The sequence below is a fragment of the Cnephaeus nilssonii genome, assembly GCF_951640355.1.
Source record: "Cnephaeus nilssonii genome assembly, chromosome: 12".
Classification (NCBI taxonomy): domain Eukaryota; kingdom Metazoa; phylum Chordata; class Mammalia; order Chiroptera; family Vespertilionidae; genus Cnephaeus; species Cnephaeus nilssonii.
In genome coordinates this window covers 25,704,558-25,726,560 of record NC_137083.1, presented here as the reverse complement: position 1 = coordinate 25,726,560, position 22,003 = coordinate 25,704,558, and the positions used below count along the sequence as shown (strand labels likewise).

At 41.5% G+C, this 22,003-nt stretch overlaps 1 protein-coding gene across 14 annotated transcripts in view; it reads left to right on the top strand.

Moving 5' to 3' along the window:
- PPP1R9A (protein phosphatase 1 regulatory subunit 9A) overlaps positions 1-22,003 on the top strand; it is a 235,822-nt gene that overhangs the window by 121,709 nt on the left and 92,110 nt on the right. For all 14 annotated transcript variants that reach the window (XM_079785686.1, XM_079785695.1, XM_079785685.1 and 11 more), the window contains 2 exons: positions 9,726-9,858; positions 12,270-12,390. In XM_079785686.1, the coding sequence (XP_079641812.1) occupies positions 9,726-9,858; positions 12,270-12,390 (254 nt within the window). The remainder of the gene's footprint in view (positions 1-9,725; positions 9,859-12,269; positions 12,391-22,003) is intronic.

The window sequence follows — 22,003 nt, the reverse complement described above, 5'->3', positions numbered from 1 at the left end:
TAATTATTAAGACCATGTTTTTAGTCATCTCTTCTAAAATATAGCCTTGTAAAAGAATATGCTTAATGGGTATTATAACAGGTTTACTTGGCTAATTGATGATCACTAAAGATGATCCCCAGCTTTGTTTATGTGAAGACTTTTTTGATTCGAAGTTGTAAGTTTTATCTTATAGCTTTTTATGATTGGGGCTCCCTTTTGTCTTTTAAAGGTGCCTTTTCTTTTGTTCAGAAGCAATTCTGATGTGAGATGCCATGCATGTGCAGACCACTGATGATGATAAAAAACCCATTGCTTCTAAGACATTGTACTGTTAACAGCAGGTGATACTGAGTGTGGTAAACATTTCACCGTGTTATGTATATTAAAACATCATAATGCTAAATAATTGCATCACATTTTTAAGTAGATGCAATTGTTAATTTTACTTCAATAAAGCTGGGAAACAAACAAGCCAGTAGATGACAGAAAGATGAATAAGACTATCCCACACAAAGGAACTGACAGTTTATTTGAATAGAAAATGTGGTCACAGATAAATACAATATGTAGCAGAATGTTATAAATTCTATAGGTGAGATGCAAAAAAGATGAAAGAAAGCTTTCCAAACATATAACAAAGCAGTAATAGTTTTTGCAAGCTCAGGTGAGTGAAAGGAAGTGTTAGGTAAAGGCTAGTGATATAGGCAGGGGTCAGGTCTTGGAGAGCATTGACATCCTTCTCAACTATCTGAGCTTTATTTTTTAGGGAACGGTGAATGTCAGGAGGCTTTTCAGGGTGTCCTCTCCCACTAGAAAGTAACAATCACTGTACACAATTACAACGTACAGAAAAAGTGTGCAGAAGAAATGTAGTATCATTTATAAATTCACTCTCATCTCCCAATCTCATCTCCCAGTTCTGTTCCTGACCCACACTGCCAGGATTAGCGCCACACTGTGGGAATAGTACTCAGAGGTGGTGTATAATGCATTGTAGGAGAGCAGAACACAATGAGTATGTCGCAGGGTAATTTAATTATTAGGGATCTGAGCACTTAGGGAGGAATGAGAACAAGAATCCTTTTAAAGATTAAATCAACAGATTTGGACTAATTTTAAGTGGGTGTATGTGGGGAAATGAAGAGGAAGGAAGATTTGTTGTCTGACTGACTGCATTTTCAAGCCCGCATGACCAAAAGGACCCAGTTGACATCAGACGGGAGAGACCTTACCGGAGGCAGAGGATGGGAGACACACATTGGGCACGAGGAGTTTGAGGTCCTTCTATGAAGGCATCAGTCTGGCCCAGAGGGTGGACTGTCTCTGTGGAACCAGGGATCCAGGCAGCAGTGACAGTTGCACCCTCTTCTCCGTGTGCAGTGCACTCACCTGCTTTTAACATATCACCACTAAGCTTTGCTGGCATCTTTTTTCTAGGCAGTTTCTGAGGTTGTGGAGACAATTGACTTAAGAAGCACAGCAGTTCACATGGTATTTACAAAGCCATCATTTCCTTTACAAGATTTATGTATGAGGTCAACATGAGTGTGATGCAAGGGTCAGTGATCCCCAGATTTGACCATTAATCCTCTGGTAATGGAAGCGATGGCAGCTTTCACCTCAAACACACCAAGAGTAATGTGACAGCACTGTCCTCCATGTGTTTTGAAAAAGATTGCTGATCATTGTGTCTTCCTGTAAAGCACTCCTGCCCTTTAGGTTTTGCCTATAAATAAGGGAAGCATGAGACAGATCCCATTTGTAGATTTCACATATGTTTACATTTTCAAGGATGACCAGGATCGGTCAATTACATTTGACTCTAGTTCTTGGAGGAGTCTAAATGGAAGGGACAGTTTGTTTATAAGAAAGCAGTCTTTCCTGCTTTGTGGAGTAGCATGATTGATTTAACACTGGATCACAGCTGGCCAGAGCAGTCCTGCGTCTAGTCTTGGGTTTCCAAGCTCAGCCTTGTACCATAGCATCAGTGTCCTCATGTACATATGCATCCCTGAACAATTGGTTATTTGTGTTCCAGTTTTGTTTTTCAGTTTTCTCCACCATGTGATGTCTGGCCTCAGCCTTGCAGAGTTTAAAAATTAGGCATATTTCACTCATGACCTTTTACAAAAATTAAAATTTTTAGTTGACTAAGTAGGTCTCAGTTGGTGCTAGAAATGCTTGCTAAAACATTTTTTTTCAAAGCTCTGTCAGCATTTGAGCCTGTTTGAGATTTTAGAAAATTGTATAACTTTGGTTTTTATTATTTGACCCCTGGTAGATAGTGATAAACTTCTTGAATGGAGTATCTCTCTTCCAGAGACCAGCACAAAACTTAGGTGCAGGATTTCATGATTTCTATGTAATTTCACCCTAAAAACATTACAGATACATTCACTAATAGGTACGTCTTTTGTTGCTGTTTTCACTAACACGCCTCTGTTGTCCTGGCTGACCTTGGAAGGGCAACTTGAGTTCTCCATACCTTGGTTTACTCATGATCCTCTGAGATTGATGATGCTCCTGTTCTTGCCTCCCAGTCCTTAGCAAGAGCTGTGTGCTCATCTTCCTGCCTTCCTTCTGCTGTGGACATACCACTAGGCACACTTTAGGGAAAGTCATTTAGAACCTTCAAGGGCCTAGGTTCCACTAAGTCCTCCAAAAAGGGTTCCCAGAGCTTCTAGCTCATCTCTCTTCTTTCAGTCCTGGTCCCTTCTAATCTTCATAAACTCCCATTCTCTTTCAGGGTTTGAGCATGTGAATTTTGTTCACACAACAGATCATGCATCATAAAGCTCTTCCTACATACTTGTTTTCCCCATCTCCTGTCATTCACTCACCACTCCAATGTTGGCCATATTGAATTACTCCCTGTTCTATAATTCTGTTCTTCTCTCTTATTTCTATTTTGTACCTGATACTCTTTCTTCCAGTATGTCTTCTACATACCTTCCCTTGCTCACTTATTATTTGCTGGTACTAACCATAGCTGGTTGAAGTCTGTGCTTTTAGGTCTCTCTGGAATCCTTTCTTGCTTAACTCTCCTGCCCTCTTTTCCAGTTAGGGTTACCTATCTCCACTGTATGGCCCATAGCATCACCCTCATCCCTGTATTACAGCTCCTTTGTTGGTTACAGTCACAGGTCTGAGATGAATTTAGTATTTCCAGTAGTGACCACAGTCTACCTACTAAGTTTGTGCTCAATAAGAATTTGAAGTAAGAATCAATGGCTCAAGAAGCAGAGGAAGTGTGAAGGGTAATTATTTCTGCATCTGCTGACATCATTAATGGGTTCTGTAGTCTGAGAAGCTTGCACTGTCTGTTTTCACTTTAGAATAGAATGTAAATTAAGTGGAATTCTCTATGTGGATTAAATTTTTTAACAGATTGTTTCTTATGTGTACTGTTTACATTGACACATGGTACATAACACGTGTGTGCGTTGCCTTGAAACTGAAAGTTTTAAAGTATAATGCATACTCTTACTACTTGTAGTAAACACTGATGTTTTCTATTCTATTCTTTTCTATTTAACTTTCTCAATGCTGTTCATGACCCATTAGATTAATTTCATAAACCCCTATAGGTGACAGCCAGCATTTCGGAAGCCACTGATCTAAATAACTGTACTTTGTCCTGTGATGAAGACTTGAAGTGCAGGGGTATCAGTCAGGATTCAGCTAGAGAGACTGAACCAGAAGGAGATATATACTAAGAGATTCATTGCAAGGAATTGGCTTATGCAAATGTAAGGGCTGGGTATGCAAGTCTGAACCCTCTAGGGCAGGCCATTTAGAGGTGGGGGAAGGTGGGCCTCTGCAACAAGCTGAAGCTCCTGTCCACAGGCAACATTTCTTCTTCCTCCTGGAAGCCTTCACTCTGCTATTACGGCCTTTGAATCAGGCCCACCCCGATTATTTGGAGTAATCCCCATCCCCCCAAAATGGTGTCAGTAGGTGCTAATTAGTTCAATTTTTCTGTGCCGATGACACCTGTCCTATGGGAACTGGACCAGGGCCACCTATTGATTTCAAGCTGGCCACCAGTTGTCAGTTTGTAAAGCATATGTCTCCAATTTAAACCAAAGTCTGGTTGAGCTGAAAGAGAACATTGCTCATTTTTCATGGGTATGTTTACTTGTTTATAATAATTCGAAAAATGCTGTGAACAATAGGAGCATCAGTGGAATCATCCAATTTTTTTATTAAACTGTCTACTGGAAAAACTCACCAATTTGGGCTTCACTGTCTTAGAATTTGTCCAAATTTAGAATTAGCTAACTTTATATTTATTTATGATGGACTTTCTTCCTGGTTACTTCAGTGCCCATAAACTGTCTTTGCAATTAGATATTAAACCCACTTTAAAAAATTAAATACTTTAACAACATATTTGCAGAAAAATGATACTAATTATAATTTAATTCTATTTTTTTTAAAGGAAGAGATATAGGACCTTCTAATCATTTTGTTTCATTGATAATTTCTATATATTTGACCTTAATAAAATTCCACTCATCTTGAAATACTCTTTTTTGAAATAGTTTCATTAAATCAATCTCTCTCTATATTATGTGTGTGTGTGTGTGTGTGTGTGTGTGTGTGTATAATTTATCTTTCCACATAGTAAACCATAGTTACTCTAAATTTAAAGAATTTACATCCTCCACTTGTTTTTTTATTACCTATATATATGAATTCGTTGGTACTAAAGATAATATAAACATGTATATTTGATTTTATGATGGGTTTTGTATACATTCTACAAATATATCTGGGGATACGGAAATTTACAACACTCCAAATGATATGAGAAAAACACTATCAAGGTATGATGATCTTTGTCAGATGTCAAAAGATTAGTTTTTGCAGCCAGAGAATATTTTATTTTAAGGGATTTGTGATGGATAATTTTATGTGTCAACTTGGCTGGGCCATGGTGCCCAGACACTTGGTCAAACATTATTTTAGATGTCTTTGTGAGGGTGTTTTTGAATAAGACTAACATTTAAGTTGGTGAATTTTGAGTAAAGCAAATTGCCCTTTATCATGAAAGTGGGCCTCATGGAACCAATTGAAGGCCTTAATAGAAAAAGGCTGACCTCCCAGGAGGAGGAGGGAGCTCTGTCAGCAGACTGCCTTGGACTTGAACTGCAACATCAGCTTTTCTGGGTATCCAGCCTGCTGGCCTACCCTGCAGATTTTGGATTTGTCAGCCTCCCTCTATAACCTCATGAGCCAATTTCTTAAAATAAATCTAGCGTACTATAAATACAAATATAGTACCATGTGTATAATTACAAATATATACATACACATCCTGTTGGTTCTGCTTTTCTGGAGCACCCTGACAAGTACAGGATTCTTTGTATTGCCTTTTGAACTAGTGGGCTGTGCTCTCAGCCACACATTATGTAGAGTGTTTGTTTTTCACTTCCTGGTCTTTAGTTATCCATGAAAACACTAGGCTTACATTTAGTGAAATATTCCCTTTTCCTTTATAGACTTTGTCTTCATTAACTATCCTTATAGCCACCATGTATATTGCTCTCTGAGCTTCAAATTTCTTGTGTAAAAATATGAAAAGTGGGTGGATACTCTCTTACTTGTTTCTGCCTTACTTACTGGATCAGTTGGTACAAGAATTAATGATAATTTGTGTTAAGTTTTATATTGTCTGTAACTTCCAATTACTTTAGCAATATTTATGGGTTTAACTTTGTTTTATGAGTCTTCAGTTAGCATTCCAAAAACACCAATCAGGTATCCTCACTCTAGGTTTATTAACATTAGGGTTGTTACAAATAATTGGTGAAATGCGCAATATTGAAAATATATGGATTGGCCTTAGAAATGTTTTGTTAATGGACTTTGAGTCAGACAAGGCCAGCAAGCTAATAGCTTTTGGAGTAACACCTAACTCTAGTACTCATTTGGTACTGTTTTCTGATATGTAGGATTCTGTTGAGTGATTCATTTAGGAGGTTAGACACATTCTATCATAGAATACTATCACAACTGCTTTAAGTACACCTTCATGGAGGGTAGTTTTCGGAATACCTTAAGGTCAGACATCTGGGACTTTACTGAGCTTACATGATAAAGCTGTGGGTTTGTTTTTTCATCTTCCTGCTCATCGATGTTTTCGTTTGCAACAGAAAGCCCTCACTTATTTAGAATCTTTGGAGACCTGCAATGTTTACCTGCAAATGCCTGGTCATTGTGAATTCCAGTTTGGCTTACATAAGTTTGCAACAAGAACCTAACATATTCCCTGGCACACAGTAGGCATTAAAAAATTATCCCTCTTACTGTCATAAATCAGTGAACTGGCCTTGGTTCTGGGGAAAGAAAAAGAAGGCTGAAGTTATCATTCATGGTTCTAAAGCTGCCAGGATCCTTCTTTCAGAGGATGGTTTATTGCCAATTTTTTTTTCTAAAGCGTGGACTATCTCGTCCATGCTCTCTTAGTCTCAATTTAGAGTCTCTTTAGCAGAGCCACTAAAATCATGTGAAGGTGAGTTGGAATTCTACCAGGGAAGCTCGTGGTAAGTGAGCTTGGCTGGTCTCCAAGAGCACGCTGTGCCAAGCCATCATCTGAAACGCAGCATGCTAGGACCTGGGACACTGTCCATCTTTGATGTGTCAAGAAGATGAAGCGGAACCCAGACGACAGGCGGAACTGAGACCTCGTGGGAGCATTGTGGGAGATTCCTTCCAGTCAATATTTACAGAAAATTCTGAATTTATTTTGACCTGCATTGATTAAAGAAAATGTGTCATAGGAAGTAAAGGAAATAAGGTTTTTTTTCCCCTTATTAAAAAAAAAATGTTGCTGCTGTTTTGAAAGTGTTAAAACACTAGCTATCAGAAATGTGAAAAAGAATGATTCCAGTTGAAATCTTATAATTAAGCTAATTTTAACTTTGTTTTTCATAGCCTTGGATGACTGGGTGAGGAATGTCATTGCTAACTGTATTTGTAAACGTGTTACCCCTAAAAGCCTGCCTCTGCCACAGAGCAAGGCACAAGGTCTTGTTTTGTTTCTTTTGATAAAGGAACAGAAAAATATAACTCGTTGGCTTTAAAACAAGCAGTCTTAAATTTAAACATCATTTTGTTAGCTTTTCTCAGTCAAATAACACAGGAACCATGTGACGGTGACTGAACTCAATATGTATTTTTTGATGATGTTGAATATGAGGGTCCAGGATGCTCTTGCCCTTTAGAGTTTTTGCATTGCCTTAATATTATGAGGGGGCTCTGATTATTATCTGAGTAACTATCCATAGTTTGCAAAGCAGTTATGGTAACATAAGTAAAAATTGTAGAACAATTGTAAATATATTTAAAGAATGAAGACCTATTGATGAAACAGGCAGTTTTTACCAAGGTCAACTTACTGGCATGTCTGGGGTTCTTCCTGGTCAAGGCCAAACAGAGCATGCGGGTGCTGAGCCACTGTGTACTGACAGTGCACAGCTCTGGACACAGGTAGGGATTTGCAACACTGTATCCATGACAGTGATTTAACTCAAGGAAATCTCAGGGTAAAACCTATTTAATCTTGTATTAGTGCTAGTTAATGAAAATTGGTTTTTAAACACTTAAATTCAATGTCTTTAGGAGATTGCCTGCAATTATTTGTAGGAATTAGTCAGTGTATCGGGGCACATTCAATAACAAATATTGCCTTGATATACAATTTATAGAATCACAGTCTTTTATAAAGCTTCAGTTATAACAGTCTTTAATTTTTTTTTTACATGAAAGAAACATTCAGATAGTTCCTCTAACATGTCTCTCAATGGAAGCTGTATTCAAGAGGGGCATTAGGCCTTACCACCTCGCTACGCTGGCAATGATTATAACAAAGCAGTTGTTACAGAAAAGGTAGGAAGTCTGAGTGGTACATATTTTAATCCAGTTTTATGAATAATATAGTTTAGGGAACAGCGTTGCTTTCGCTGTTTTTCTGTAAGATACAGCTAATGCTTCATACAATCTGGCCTGGAAGTGGCCCATAGTTGTATGGAGAGATGGGGCATTTACCAACTTACCTTGGTTTTGAAATTTTAACTTCTTACCTAAGATGGTATGAGACATTGACCACTACTTTCTTCTTGCCATAGACAAAAGGGAATCACTCCTTGCAACACACCGTACAATTGATGGGGCTTAAAGTGGTGGCCCTGCATGCACATATCATGTATAGCATTGATTTTTCTTCACGTCGTTTAGTCATTTGCTTTAGTATTTCTAGAATCTGTGGCTTTGTAGGAAGGTCCTCTCTAGTCTGTTAAACATTGGCTCATATATATTTTTAGCACTCTTATAATTTTTTGTTCTTAATAATCTGGATTTAACTTTTGTTAATGATGTGAAATAGGAATATTTTCAGATGGATATCTCATTCTTTCCCATTTAGGAATATGATGTTGTGATGTTTATTATGGTAGAGAAATATGGTAGTGACCAAGCAAGTAGCATGAAAACATTTTGAAAGTCAGGAAGAAAAACAATTAATTCTGGTACAGATCCTATAAATGACATGATTTTGAGACATTGTACCATTAGGAACCACACTATGTCTGCTTCTGTATATGCAATGTGTATTCCTGGTTTATAGGTTACCATATCAGTATAGAAGAGTTGCCAGTTTTTCATTAATATGTGTGTAAAGCACACTTGGACTGTCAGAGGTGGCTTTGTAGGCAGTGGACATGATTTCTCCTCTGGCCTTCTGTTCTGCTTTCTATTTTTATTGTAGCTTTTTGTGTATATTAAAAAACAACAACTCATTCCTAGTTTTTAGGATTTGGGGGGACATTACAGAATTTTTAAGGCACAGTTCATGTACTTAATCATTATTGAATTTAACTGAAAAATGTCAGTTTTTATTATTCCTATTAATTGGACTTGATGAATAATAAGTTCCTTTCTATTAAATATTCTTCAGTGTATTAAGCAAAGGATTGCATACTTATTTTCAGTTACTTTTCAAATAAAACAAATATTTCAGCAGAAACAGACTTTCACATTTCTTATGACTATGTCTAAAGACCACATTCAGGAGTCTTTTGAATTGTTTAGGTAGGGAAGAAAGAGCTGGCAATCTCCTATTTGTCCTGCTGCTCTTGAGCAAGGTTTTGATAGCCATTACATAGAAAAGTTCAATGAGAATTTAATTTAAATCTACATGCAAGTAAAATGAGAGGTGACAAACGAGGGCTTAACATGACCTAATACAATATAGAATAGAAATCAATTTCAGCGATTCTGTGATTGAAAAACAATTATGGTGCTGATACCCTACAGTGTTGGGGCTTGTTTAGGTCCTGCCGTGAAATGGGTTCAGTGTGGGTGTTGGCTTAGATAGCTTCACGATGTTTTGCCTTAGTTGTATCAGGAGCCAGCATTGCAGCTCACATGTATACTCCGAATCCATAAAAAGAAATTAATGTTGCCATCCAAATAATGTATTCTGTGGCTCTGTTGTTTCTGAAATTGTTAAAAGTGGTAGAATGACTCACACATTTTTAAAATTAGTAAGATATGTTTATTCTCATTCATCCTCTTAACATCTCAATTGATTTTTTTAAAAACAAAACAGTTATTTAGATGAAATTCATGATACAGAATGTTTAACTTATGTACATTTAGATACTTAGATTTTTCTTTTTTTGTAATTAAGAAAGCCATCCTTTTGGGATTATCATCTTTTTGTTGATCTTTTCCTACAGGTTTTCAGCACATACTCCAATGAAGACTATGACAGGAGAAATGATGAAGTTGACCCTGTGGCTGCTTCAGCTGAGTACGAACTTGAAAAGCGTGTAGAAAAGTTGGAACTTTTCCCAGTGGAACTGGAGAAAGGTATATGATCTCTGCATCATTTGTAATGTTATTATATTCCTATGTTAATAATACAGAAATGACTTAGTTTTTCCCAAGTATAGCTGTTTTCTCCCCTAAGGATTGGATCATATTTTAATTCTCCTGCAGGAGTTTATTAAATTTCAAAACTAGTTGATATGAATTCTCTATAGATGGTGGATTGAAAGCTTCTCTCTAGCTGTCCACTCCCAACTGGAACTTATCCACTTTAGTTGACTGGATGATGGTTAGGAGTAGGGAGGCCTGAATGAGGCCTGGTGCTTGGTCGGTACTCCTGCAAAGGGCTGGCGAGGTGAGAGCCCAGAGAGAGCTGCTGGAGAGGGTGGGGCAGGGGGTCGTTTTTTGTTGTTGTTGTTGTTTGTTTGTTTTTTTGTTTGTTTGTTTTGTGGAGGGAGTGTGGTCATGGTTAGACTCTGAATATGGTAGATATGAGGAGTACTGGGCTTTCAGAAAATTATGGATTTTTGGAACAAAGGCAATGGACTGCTCTTCATCTCTGAGGAGAAAGGGCTAAAGGAGAGCAGGCAGACGGGAGCAGAGGGACTTCCTGCTGAATTATCTCCCTGGAATCACAGTCCACCTATTGCAGTAACTGGGGACCCACAGGACCAGAGGCCGCCATGTTTATTGTCATGTAAGTCAGGAAGCTGGGAACTAGACTCTGACCAATGAACAGAAGACTGTCACATCTCAAAGTTTTAGGAAAAAGCCCAACAGGTGACAACTTGAATAACAACAAGAAAGCAAAAAACAAAAAAAGTAAATAAGGATATTCAGGTATGGCTTTAAAAAGACATTCTTAATCAAATTAACAATAACACAAAAATATAATGATTTTTAAAAATAAAAATTTCAGTAGAGGAATTGAAGAGGAAATGATGATTTTGTTGAGATCAAATTGGTGACAAAGAAGTTCAAGCATAAGAACTGCCCCAAACTAATTCTCAAATGACAGAGCAAAAATCCAGGGAAAATTATAGAGACTCGACATACAAAGAAAGGGAAATGGCAATAGAGGATGAGAGAGAGAGAGGAAAATTTCCTGAGCTCAAAAACAACTTGATCCTTGTAGTTGCAAGGGCTTAGCCAACTGATTGCAAGGACTTAAAGAAAAAATCCACACCTAAGCATTGGCTGGACAAACACATGATTTGTAAACGAACTAAAAACAATGTGTTTTTTGTCAGTATCTTTCATAGGGCCAATAAAATGGAAACAAAAGTGAATGCCTGTCACGAAATGGTTGGATATGTTATCATTCTGTCTCACCATGAAATATTACACAATCATTAGGAGGAATTTAAAGCTGTTAAGTTGATACTCATGACGTATTATTGAATTAGAAAAGTAAGCTGAAGAGAAAAGTAGGTGTCATATGATCTTATTTGTGTAAAGCAAATAGGAAAGAAAAGCAAGCCATCTGTACACTGTAGTTGTTGATATGATTCTATCCTTGATGGCAGGACAGAGTAAGTACTGAAAGACACATCCCATCTTAACACGAATGGTGATCTGGAACAAGTAAAAACAACCCATATAAATGAAGGGGAAATTCCAGATATATTATGATCACATTTATTTAAAATAACATATATGGCTCAGCCAGGAAAAATTCAGCCAGAATGGTCAATTTAGAGTTATATTACTAAATGATTGAATCTCAAAGAATTTTTTTGTGAAAGGAGGACAACGAAAATTGAATACGTAATGGAAGTGAAATCAGACAAGCCTCCGAGTGACTAAAAGAGAATAGAGAAGGCACAGGTGGGTGGGTGGTAAAAGATTAACCAAAGAACTTGTATTCATATATGCATAACCCATGGACACAGACAATAGTGTGGTGAAGGCCTGGTGAGGGGTTGAGTGTGGCTAGAAGGAGTCAGTGGGGGAGAATGGGGGACATCTCTAATACTTTCAACAATAAAGATAATTTTTTTTAAAAGGCAATAGAACATTCTTTTCTCAGGAAAAGAAAGTTTGAATCAAGAATTTTATTACCCTGCCAATATAAACAAACAAAGCAAACAAATAAAAAATATGTAAGTTTTTAATTGTGTATGCTTTTGTTCTTAAAATATTAAATTATATTGTTTAGAGGGGCCATGTTTTTAGGCAGATTAATCACTCAGTAATCAAATTATTACCTTTTTTGGGGATCACAGTAAATAGCTAACTGCAGTAGTAATAAACTAAACTCATGAGCCTTTGGGGATTCTCATTTGACAGCCTTGCTCCCCAGCATAGGAAAAAATTTCTCTAAGGCAAGCATATATGATATGGACTATGTGATAATCCATAAAGAACAAAATTAAAAGGAACAAATAGGCCTCACCAGTTAATTGCAGAGTAGTGTAACACTTAGATTGTTGTATCTTTACCCATTTTCATAGATGAGGAAGGACTTGGCATAAGTATTATTGGAATGGGTGTTGGAGCAGATGCTGGACTTGAAAAGCTGGGAATATTTGTCAAGACAGTAACAGAAGGCGGTGCTGCTCAGCGGGATGGCAGGTAAGCTAGTCACTGCTTTTGACCGCTAAAATCTAGGAAACTTTTCTGGGAATTTCTTTTTTTTCAGCTTTCTTCTTTTGATTATTTAGGACAGAAGGTCAGTGTGTCTCATATGTAGAAAATGTTAAAAACTTGAATTACTTTCTGATTTGTAGGCAGAATACCTGATGAAAATGGGTGGATAGATCTATTATCTATGTCTAACTTGGTATCTATCCATTTATCTACTTATATAGTAGGAAGTGGGCAGAAACATGGGTGTATATAGTTTAAGAATATGTTCTGTGGAGATCAGCACATACTTCCACCTCAGAAATATCAAAACATTGATTGGCTACCTCCTGCATGGCCCCTACTGGGGATTGAGGCTCAGAACTGGGGCATGTACCCTGACCAGAAATTGAACCAGTGACCTCTCGGTGCACAGGACAGCACTCAACCAACTGAACCACACTGGCCAGAGCTAGATGTTCTTTATAGTTCCTTTTAACTTTAAAAGGATAAGAGTCTGGAGAGAAACCAAGATGGCGGCATAGGTTAAACACCTAACCTACAGCCGGGCACAACAATTTCAAAAACACAACTAAAAATCAAAACGGACATCATCCAGAACCACAGGAAAGCTGGCTGACTGAAATGCCCACAATTAGAAGGAAAGAGAAAACCACAAGGAAAATCAGGGAAGCCGTAAAAGCTTGAGGTATGGAGACACGGGCGGAGACACGAGCCCGCGCGTGTGCGGGGAAGACGGAGCCGGAGAGGAAGGGGCGGCTGACGGCCTGGCTGGCGTTCTCTGGCGGGAAGGAGATAAAAGCGCCAGATTGTGCTGAACCCCAGCTCCGACTGCACTGAACCCCAGTTCCGGGCGAAACCCTGGGAAGCCGGGCTCATGCTGGGGGAGTCTGGGCTGTGGGGCGGAGACACGGAGGAGTTGCGCCGGAGCCGCGCACGGGAATGTGCGCAGAGGAGGGTCTGTTGCCTGTGCCGCTGGATTGCCCTAGCGGGAGGGAGACAAGGGCTCCGGATTGTGCTGAACCCCCAGTTCCAACTGCACTGAACCCCAGTTCCGGGAAAGACCCGGGGAAGCCAGGCTCATACTGGGGAAAGCTGGGCTGTGGGGCAGAGGTGCAGAGAGGCGGCGAAGAGCAGAGCACCGGAGGCGCGCACGGGATTGTGCGCGGAGGATGGGCTGCTGACTGTGCCGCTGAGTCGCCCTGGAGGGAAGGAGACAAAAGCGCCAGACTGCGGTGAGCCCCAATTCTGACTACACGGAAACCCAGTTCCGGGCGAGAATCTGGGAATCCAGATTCATTGGGGGAGAGACTAGACTGTTTGGCAGCGCGCGAAACTCCAGGGCGCTTTTCTCTCAGAGGTGTTTGCTGGGAGTACAGAGGGACACAGGAACCTCATAGGGCGGGGCTGAAGGGAAGCCAAGGCGGTAGGCTCCGCCCTGTAACTCCGCCCCATCCAAGCTGAACACAGAGGCTTTTACAATTTTGCAAGTCTAGTTGAATGGGGCTGTCTCCCGGCATAGACACAGCTGATCCTCACAGCCAATTGGACTGGAGGTCACATCCTCCCAGTGTACCAACAGCAATCAAGGCTTAACAACACCAAGACTTTGCACTCAGCCCACAAAGGGGGGTATCAAGAGCGACCACCTAGGGAGATTGGGGAAGCTGAGCGATAGGGAGGCAGCCAAAAGGGGAAGACACCGAAACAGGTCACGAATATAAGGGATGCTGTAATTCATGCTGAGGGGCCACAGGGAGTAGCTGACCTACACTCCATTGGAGACCCAGAAACGAAGGCATCTAGTGGTCGGTGTGAGATGACACCAGATTTCAACCACTACCATAAGGGACACATTCAAGAGGCAGACGCAGTGAGCGCCAAAGCCTTGCTGCACCAAGACCCGGCACATAAACGTGTCTCCCGCACAGCAACTCTTCCTTTATAGACACAGAGGGTCCGCACGGCCAATTGGCCTGGAGGACAATTCCTCCCAGTGACACCAACAACAATCAAGACTTAACTATACAAACAAGGACCAAGATGGAGGCATAGGGCAGAAGCCTGATTGCTGCCTACCACAACAATTTTGAGACTACGACGGGAGAGCAGAGCAGACACCATCCAGAACCACCGGAGGGCTGACTGAGCAGATGCTCTACAACTAGAATAAAAGAGAGGGGTACGCGGGATGAAGCTGATGCCGGTGACCCAAAGACCACACTTTAAAAACTACGGCTCAGGCGACACAATGGCGGCCTGGATCGTGCTCGGTGCAGTTCCCCCAGCGGTCTCCGGCTGAGGGGAAGGCTTCACTCGCTGCCGAGCATGGACAGACGAGCCCCTGGGAGACATGGGGTGGGAGACTACGCGCTTGCTGACCTCCGAGTCCTTCAAGAATCTCAACACCCCGGAAGCGGCCAGGTGCGCACGCTCGGCGACCGGCCACCGCTGCAGACCCAAGAGCCGCCGCAGCCACCCCGGACCAGCCCACCGCCGCGCACCGGGCACACCGGAGCTTCGCCGAGCCCGCCGCCCAACGAGTTCTGCGGTGGCTGCCCTGGAACTCTGAGAAAATGGCCGAAGGAATTGCTGACAGGGAATTGACCAACAGGAATTGGGATCAAGAAGATGAAACCCCGCTGGGTCCCGGATCCGGGTGAAGCCGTGTGCCCCGGGGTCCGGGTGAGGCTGGGAACTGGGTCAGGGTGAGGCTGGGCCCCGGGTCCGGGTGAGGCCACGTGCCCCTGAGTACGGGCAAGGCCATGCACCCCTGGGTCCGGGTGAGGCTGAATCCTGGGTCTGGGCAAGGCCGTGTGCCCCTGGATCCGGGTGAGGCTGGGTCCCGGGTCCGGGTGAGGCCGTGGGCCCCTGGATCCGGGTGAGCCTGGGCCCCGGGTCCGGGTGAGGCCGTGGGCCCCTGGATCCGGGTGAGCCTGGGCCCCGGGTCCGGGTGAGGCCGTGGGCCACTGGATCCGGGTGAGCCTGGGCCCCGGGTCCGGGTGAGGCCGTGGGCCCCTGGATCCGGGTGAGCCTGGGCCCCGGGTCCGGGTGAGGCCGTGGGCCCCTGGATCCGGGTGAGCCTGGGCCCCGGGTCCGGGTGAGGCCGTGGGCCCCTGGATCCGGGTGAGCCTGGGCCCCGGGTCCGGGTGAGGCCGTGGGCCCCTGGATCCGGGTGAGCCTGGGCCCCGGGTCCGGGTGAGGCCGTGGGCCCCTGGATCCGGGTGAGCCTGGGCCCCGGGTCCGGGTGAGGCCGTGGGCCCCTGGATCCGGGTGAGCCTGGCCCCGGGTCCGGGTGAGGCCGTGGGCCCCTGGATCCGGGTGAGCCTGGGCCCCGGGTCCGGGTGAGGCCGTGGGCCCCTGGATCCGGGTGAGCCTGGGCCCCGGGTCCGGGTGAGGCCGTGGGCCCCTGGATCCGGGTGAGCCTGGGTCCCGGGTCCGGGTGAGGCCGTGGGCCCCTGGATCCGGGTGAGCCTGGCCCCGGGTCCGGGTGAGGCCGTGGGCCCCTGGATCCGGGTGAGCCTGGGTCCCCGGTCCGGGTGAGGCCGTGGGCCCCTGGATCCGGGTGAGCCTGGGTCCCCGGTCCGGGTGAGGCCGTGGGCCCCTGGATCCGGGTGAGCCTGGGTCCCCGGTCCGGGTGAGGCCGTGGGCCCCTGGATCCGGGTGAGGCCACGCGACCCTGGGTCTGGGAGAGGCCACGCGCCCCTGGGTCCGGGTGAGGCCATGCGCCCCTGGGTCCGGATGAAGCTGAATCCTGGGTCTGGGCGAGGCCGTGTGCCCCTAGATCCGGGTGAGGCTGGATCCCGGGTCCGGGTGAGGCCGTGGGCCCCTGGATCCAGGTGAAGCCGTGCCCCTGGATCCGGCCGAGACCAATCCAGAGGGAGTCGGACCTGCATTACCACCATTTGTCCACCATCCAGAGCTGAGGGATCAGTGCCGACATGTACTCATAAGGAACTGGTGGACATTGATATTGGGTCTCAAAAGAACTGTTGGACCAGAAAGAAACTCACTATAGACTGATTCATTTGCCTGTCAGCATAACTATTATTGCTCGTCGCACATTCAATTCTTGTAAGTATATCTCTAGTGACACATGATTTCGCTCATCTAGGGGAAATGATGAACAACATAGACTGATGATCAAGAACAGAACCAGAAACAAGGAGGCATCGATCGGACTATCAGGCCTCAGAGGGAGGATAGGGGAGGGTGGGGGGAGGGGGGAGAGATCAAACAAAGGTCTTGTGTGCATGCATATGAGCCTAACCAATGCTTAAGTTCAACAGAGGGTTGGGGCATCCATGGGGAGGGGTGTGGGATGGGAATGGGGGGATGAGGACAAATATGTGACACCTTAATCAATAAAGAAATTTAAAAAAAAGGATAAGAGTCTGTATTACACCTTTCTAGCTTGCCTTAGTTTTTAAATAACTTTTCCTTATTTAAAGAAACTCTTTTAATTTAATCTCAGATTTGGTCAGACTATTTTCAAGGGATGTTAAAAAATATATAGAAAATTCTTTTCTCCCTCCTTCCTACCCCAGCACAAGAGCCTTCTTATTGTGATTGCTTTTATCCCTTATGAACATCTCGAACTCTTACCACATTTTAAGTACTTTTATAAATCTGCCATGGATATGTATCTCCCGTGTCGTCCAGTATAGTTAAAAAGTTTTGAGTCCGTCTTGTTCTTTGATATTATGTTCCAGTTTCTAAATTTTCTCTTGTCAAGCTTTTCATGTCTGTCTGTATATTTTCAAAGGATGCCTGGAACATAGAGGGTGCTCAATAAATATTTGTTGAATGAGTGAATCCTTGTGCTTCAATCACTTTCGAAATGTTTACTTGGGCCTAACATTTTTCTTTTTATATTTCTTCTTACCTTTCCTTCTCCTTCTGCCCCTCTTCTCCCCCCGCTTCTTTTTTTCTTCTTCTTCTTTCTTCCTCTTTGTGCAACCTTGCCTCTTATACAGGGTAGTTTGTAATTTAGCTGAGTGACATGATAGCCATTTCCACCTTCTGTTTTTATTCTAATTTTATAGTAAAATAATATTAAATATATTAACCATTAATTTTTTGCTGCCATAAATTTTATGATTGTACACAAAACACTTTAACACACTATTTCTCCAGTCCTCTTTAATGAACCTATAAAGCAAAATGCATTTCATAATAACCCAATTGAAAATACTGGTGGAATAAATTACGTGGGTGATAACTGACAAAAGATGGTAACAATGCTGTGTTACAGAGGCAAATTAAAAATGTTCTTGCAATCTGCTTTGTTTTTGTCTCTTCTGGTTGTTTCTCAGCCTTTTGGATACCATCACTTTACAGCACTGTTCTTTCAGGTTTGGGGAGGGGGAATATCAAAAGTTAAATTAAGGCGCTTTGTAATTAATCCTTATTCAAGTGTTGGTTTTCAAATAATTTGAATTGTTTTTGACCATCTTTTCAGTAACACCAACATACAAAACAGGTGAAGAGTCTTATTCTTATGATTACCCTGCCGCAAACTCGCCCTCCCTTGGGCCCCTCTGTGCCCCTCAAGCCTGGGAGAACCCTGAATGGAAACTGCCATTTTAATTGTGCCCATCTGCCATAATTCATTAGCCCATGGTTTCCTCCGTGCCACACACTCCTGTGTCACTCTTCTAATCAAATATTTTGCTTGTTTCCCCCCTGAGCGAGTTGGGGTATTACTGCTTTGATAGGTATGTATTTTCATATGCATTCAGAGCTTCGCTATCTCGCATTTTGGGGAAGACTCTGTTGACCACTACTGTTGCTCCAGCTGGTCTCCCGTTCATTCATTGTTGGTTGCTTTGTTTGCATAAGCCCAGTGAGGTAGAGTTTTTGTTTTTGTTTCCCCTTGCTCAATATGTCATGTCAGTAAATAATTACCCAGTAACATTAAACAAATCCTAGAACAATCCAACTTATATATTTTATTAGCCTCACCCCCTTGGTACTGGTTTATAGATTCAGAATTGAGGGTTATCAGAAATGTCAGACTGCAGCTGAAGAGCAGTAGTGTTGCACACGTGTTTGTTAGCACATGGAAACTGTTGAGGAAATGGCCAGTACTAGATGCTGTTTATAGATTAGTCAGGTACATTCCCATGCATTCCATTCCAGTGGTCACTGTTCCAGCGGCAAATAGGCTATTTTCTCTGCTGTTGTGGAAAAATGTGGAAAATTCGGATTATACATATTCCTCATTGTGGGTTGGTCTGATGCAGAGAGCTGTCCATTTAATTTTTAGTGCCAGGACTCATCCCGTGCCTTTTTTGTGCTTCTGATTATGAGCCAGGACTTGAGAGGGCTTTTCAGTGTTACTATTCTGTGAGGTTGCATGAAAGGTTATTCTCTTTCAGAGAAAGAGATTCAAGCAAATAACAATCACTTCTTCAAACCGTTCTCAATTTAATATACACACTCAAGTTGTATGTATTTTCAGTATGTTCTTTCATATTCTATAGCTGGTGGATACTTTGCTTTAGAACTAACTACTATCCCTTTTCTGGAAAAACAAAAATTCATTTCATTAGCTCATCTGCACAATTATTTTTTTTTCTGTCACTATTGCTTCTAACATAGCTTCACTTATCCATATTAAACTTGAACTTGTGGCCTACTTAACTAACTTCTATTTAACCTGCACTGGCAGATAGGAACTTAATAATTGCCTATCATATGCAAGCAATTTAGCAGACTAGCAAATATCATTTTCCATAGCCACACACACTATTTTTACTTCTTAAAGTGCAAGGATGAACGCATTTTTTAATATAATACAAAGTTATAGTAACTTTGTAACATTTTAGCATATGCAGAGTTGAATATATAGTCATGTGCCACTTAGCTACAGAGATATGTTCTGAGAAATGCATCATTAAGTGATTTTGGCATTGTGCGAGCATCCTAGAGTACACTTACACAAACATAAATGGTATATACTACACTCACAGGCTGTATGATATATGTTTGATATAAAACTGCTTAATATTCCACAGAGATATAAACTATGCCTATAGGATTATCTTTTCTAACAGAAGAAAAGTATTCAACTTTTTTTTAGGACAAACATCTACAAATTAACATGCAACTACAATATGTCTAGGACTTTTAGTCAATGTTAAACAGTAAATCAATTAAAATACATTCCCCCAAATTATCCTTCGTTGGGCCTGTTAAGTAATGCACCTACATGACATTAAAAGGAAATGTTGCTCTTCTTTTATTCCTATTTCCAAGCTTTAAATAACTTTTCTTAACACATGGCACAACATTTACCTAGGGTGATTAGTCGCACTCAATTTTTATTGATGGGAAGAGTCAATGTGATAACGATACCAGTTTTCCATAAATTAATCGTAAAAATCAGTATAATGTTATTAAAATACCAACTAGTGTGTGTTTTTATAGAACTTGGCAAGTAAATCTAAAACTAGTTATGAAGAGATGCTCAAGAATAGCTCAGAAATTTTTGAAGGCCATGAACTAGGTAAAGAAATTGCCCTAACAAATGTCAAAACCAGTTATGAAGCAATATAGTATGCAGAGATAGACAAACAGACAAGTAGGAACTAATAGAGAACCAAAACATGTTGATGCACATTTGAAAACCATTACAAATCAGTGGAGTAAAAAGCAGACTCTTTATTAAATGTTAAGCCAATTGTTTATATCTTGGAAAAATATAAACAGATTGCTAACACATTATAATAAAAAAATAATATTTAGGTGGATATCTACCTAAATGCAGAGAAACAAAATGTTAAAATCTTTAGAAGAAACTGTAGAATAATTTTATAATATTGAGGCAGAGAAAGATTTCTTAAAACACAAAAACTACTTAATATAAAGTTAAAATTATAAATGTAATTATGTGTATATATCATTAAATTGTTTGCCTCAAAACCACTGTTTTCCAGAGAAATGTAAAAAGACAAGCTACAGATTGGGGCAAAAGTATTTGCTACATATCTAATTGAGACAGTGTTATTATACACTATATAGAAAAACATCTTATGTAAACCAATAAGAAAAAAAAGACACAACCCAACATCAACAAAAAATGAGTAAAAGACATGATCTAACAGTGAGCAAAAGTGAACAGTTGACTTGTAAACATATGATAAAACATTCAGCCACACAAGTAATCAGGGAAAATGCAATTAAAATCACAATGTGTATCTTTTTACATGGACAATATCTGCAGTAGGTGAAGGGTGTGAATATACCAAGTGTTGATGAGGGTGTGGAGAGTCAGAGCCTTTCTATATAATGCTGCTGAAAATATGCATTGGTGTAAGCATTTTGAACTGAACTTTATCAGTTTGTTCAAGTTGAAAAAGCCTCTGTTCTTTGACTCAGGAGTTCTCCTTCTAGGTATACATCCTAGAGAAACACGTGTGTAAAGAGACATGTATGAAATTGATTATTACAGTAGTATTTATAATAGCTAAAACTTAAAATAATATACTTGTCCATCTGCACAAAATGGATGAATATATTTTGGTATATTCATAAAAATAATAGTATATGGTTGTTAAAGTGAACTAGCTAAAATTGTATTTATAACCATGGATAAATCTCATATATAGTGTTGAGTGAAGCAAACTAAGTTGTAGAAAAAGAGATTTATGATGAAGTTTGAAAACTGGAAATGTACACGTATTATGCCTATTTGTGCATATGTGTTATTTGTATTTCACAACATCCGTAGAAAGGCTAACCGTCAAAATCAGTATGATGGTTACCTACCTCTGTGGAAGCAGAGAAGGGAATAGGATGAGACAAGTAATAAAGGGGCTTCAGCTTTCCTGTAATAAATTTATTTAGAAAAAAACTGACTCAAATATTGCACAGTGCTAAGATCTGATAAAATTGGATATTGGTACATGAGTGTTTATTATCTAACTAGTAGCCCTGCGCACGAATCCGTGTGCCAGTAGCTCTCTGCGGGGCCTGGCCACTCCATGCCCATTGCCTAGAGCAGTGATGGGCAACCTTTTGAGCTTGGTGTGTCAAACTTCGCCAAAAAACTGAGCATAACTCGGGTAGTGTGTCACTTTGAGGAAAAAACATTATTTCGCAAATGTTTCATCCTTGGCATGCGGCCGCCTCAGCGGCCGAGTGTCATCAGAAATGGCTACGCGTGTCAGTGCTGACACGTGTGTCATAGGTTCGCCATCACTGGCCTAGAGGCTCTCTGCGGCCCAGAGGCCCATCCGCGCCCCGGCCTGGACAGAGGCCCATCCGCTTGCTTTGTCACTGCAGCGATGAAGCAAGCATTCTGCCAGGCCGCTCATGCTGCCTGCTCTCAGTGTCTGTCTCCCCCCACCCCCCCCCCCCCGCCACCGGGACTGGGGGACGACTCCAGCAGGGCTGAGAGGACTAGACGCTGCCATCTTGTGGCTATGGGTGCCGCCATCTTTTGTGACGGAGTGATGATTTATTTGCATATTACCCTTTTATTAGATAGGATTTCCTCTGTATTTCTCTGTGATTGAAATACTTCATTTTGAGTAATTTAAATATATATATATAAAACATGTATGTAAATTTAAAAGCATGATACACCAAACAACAC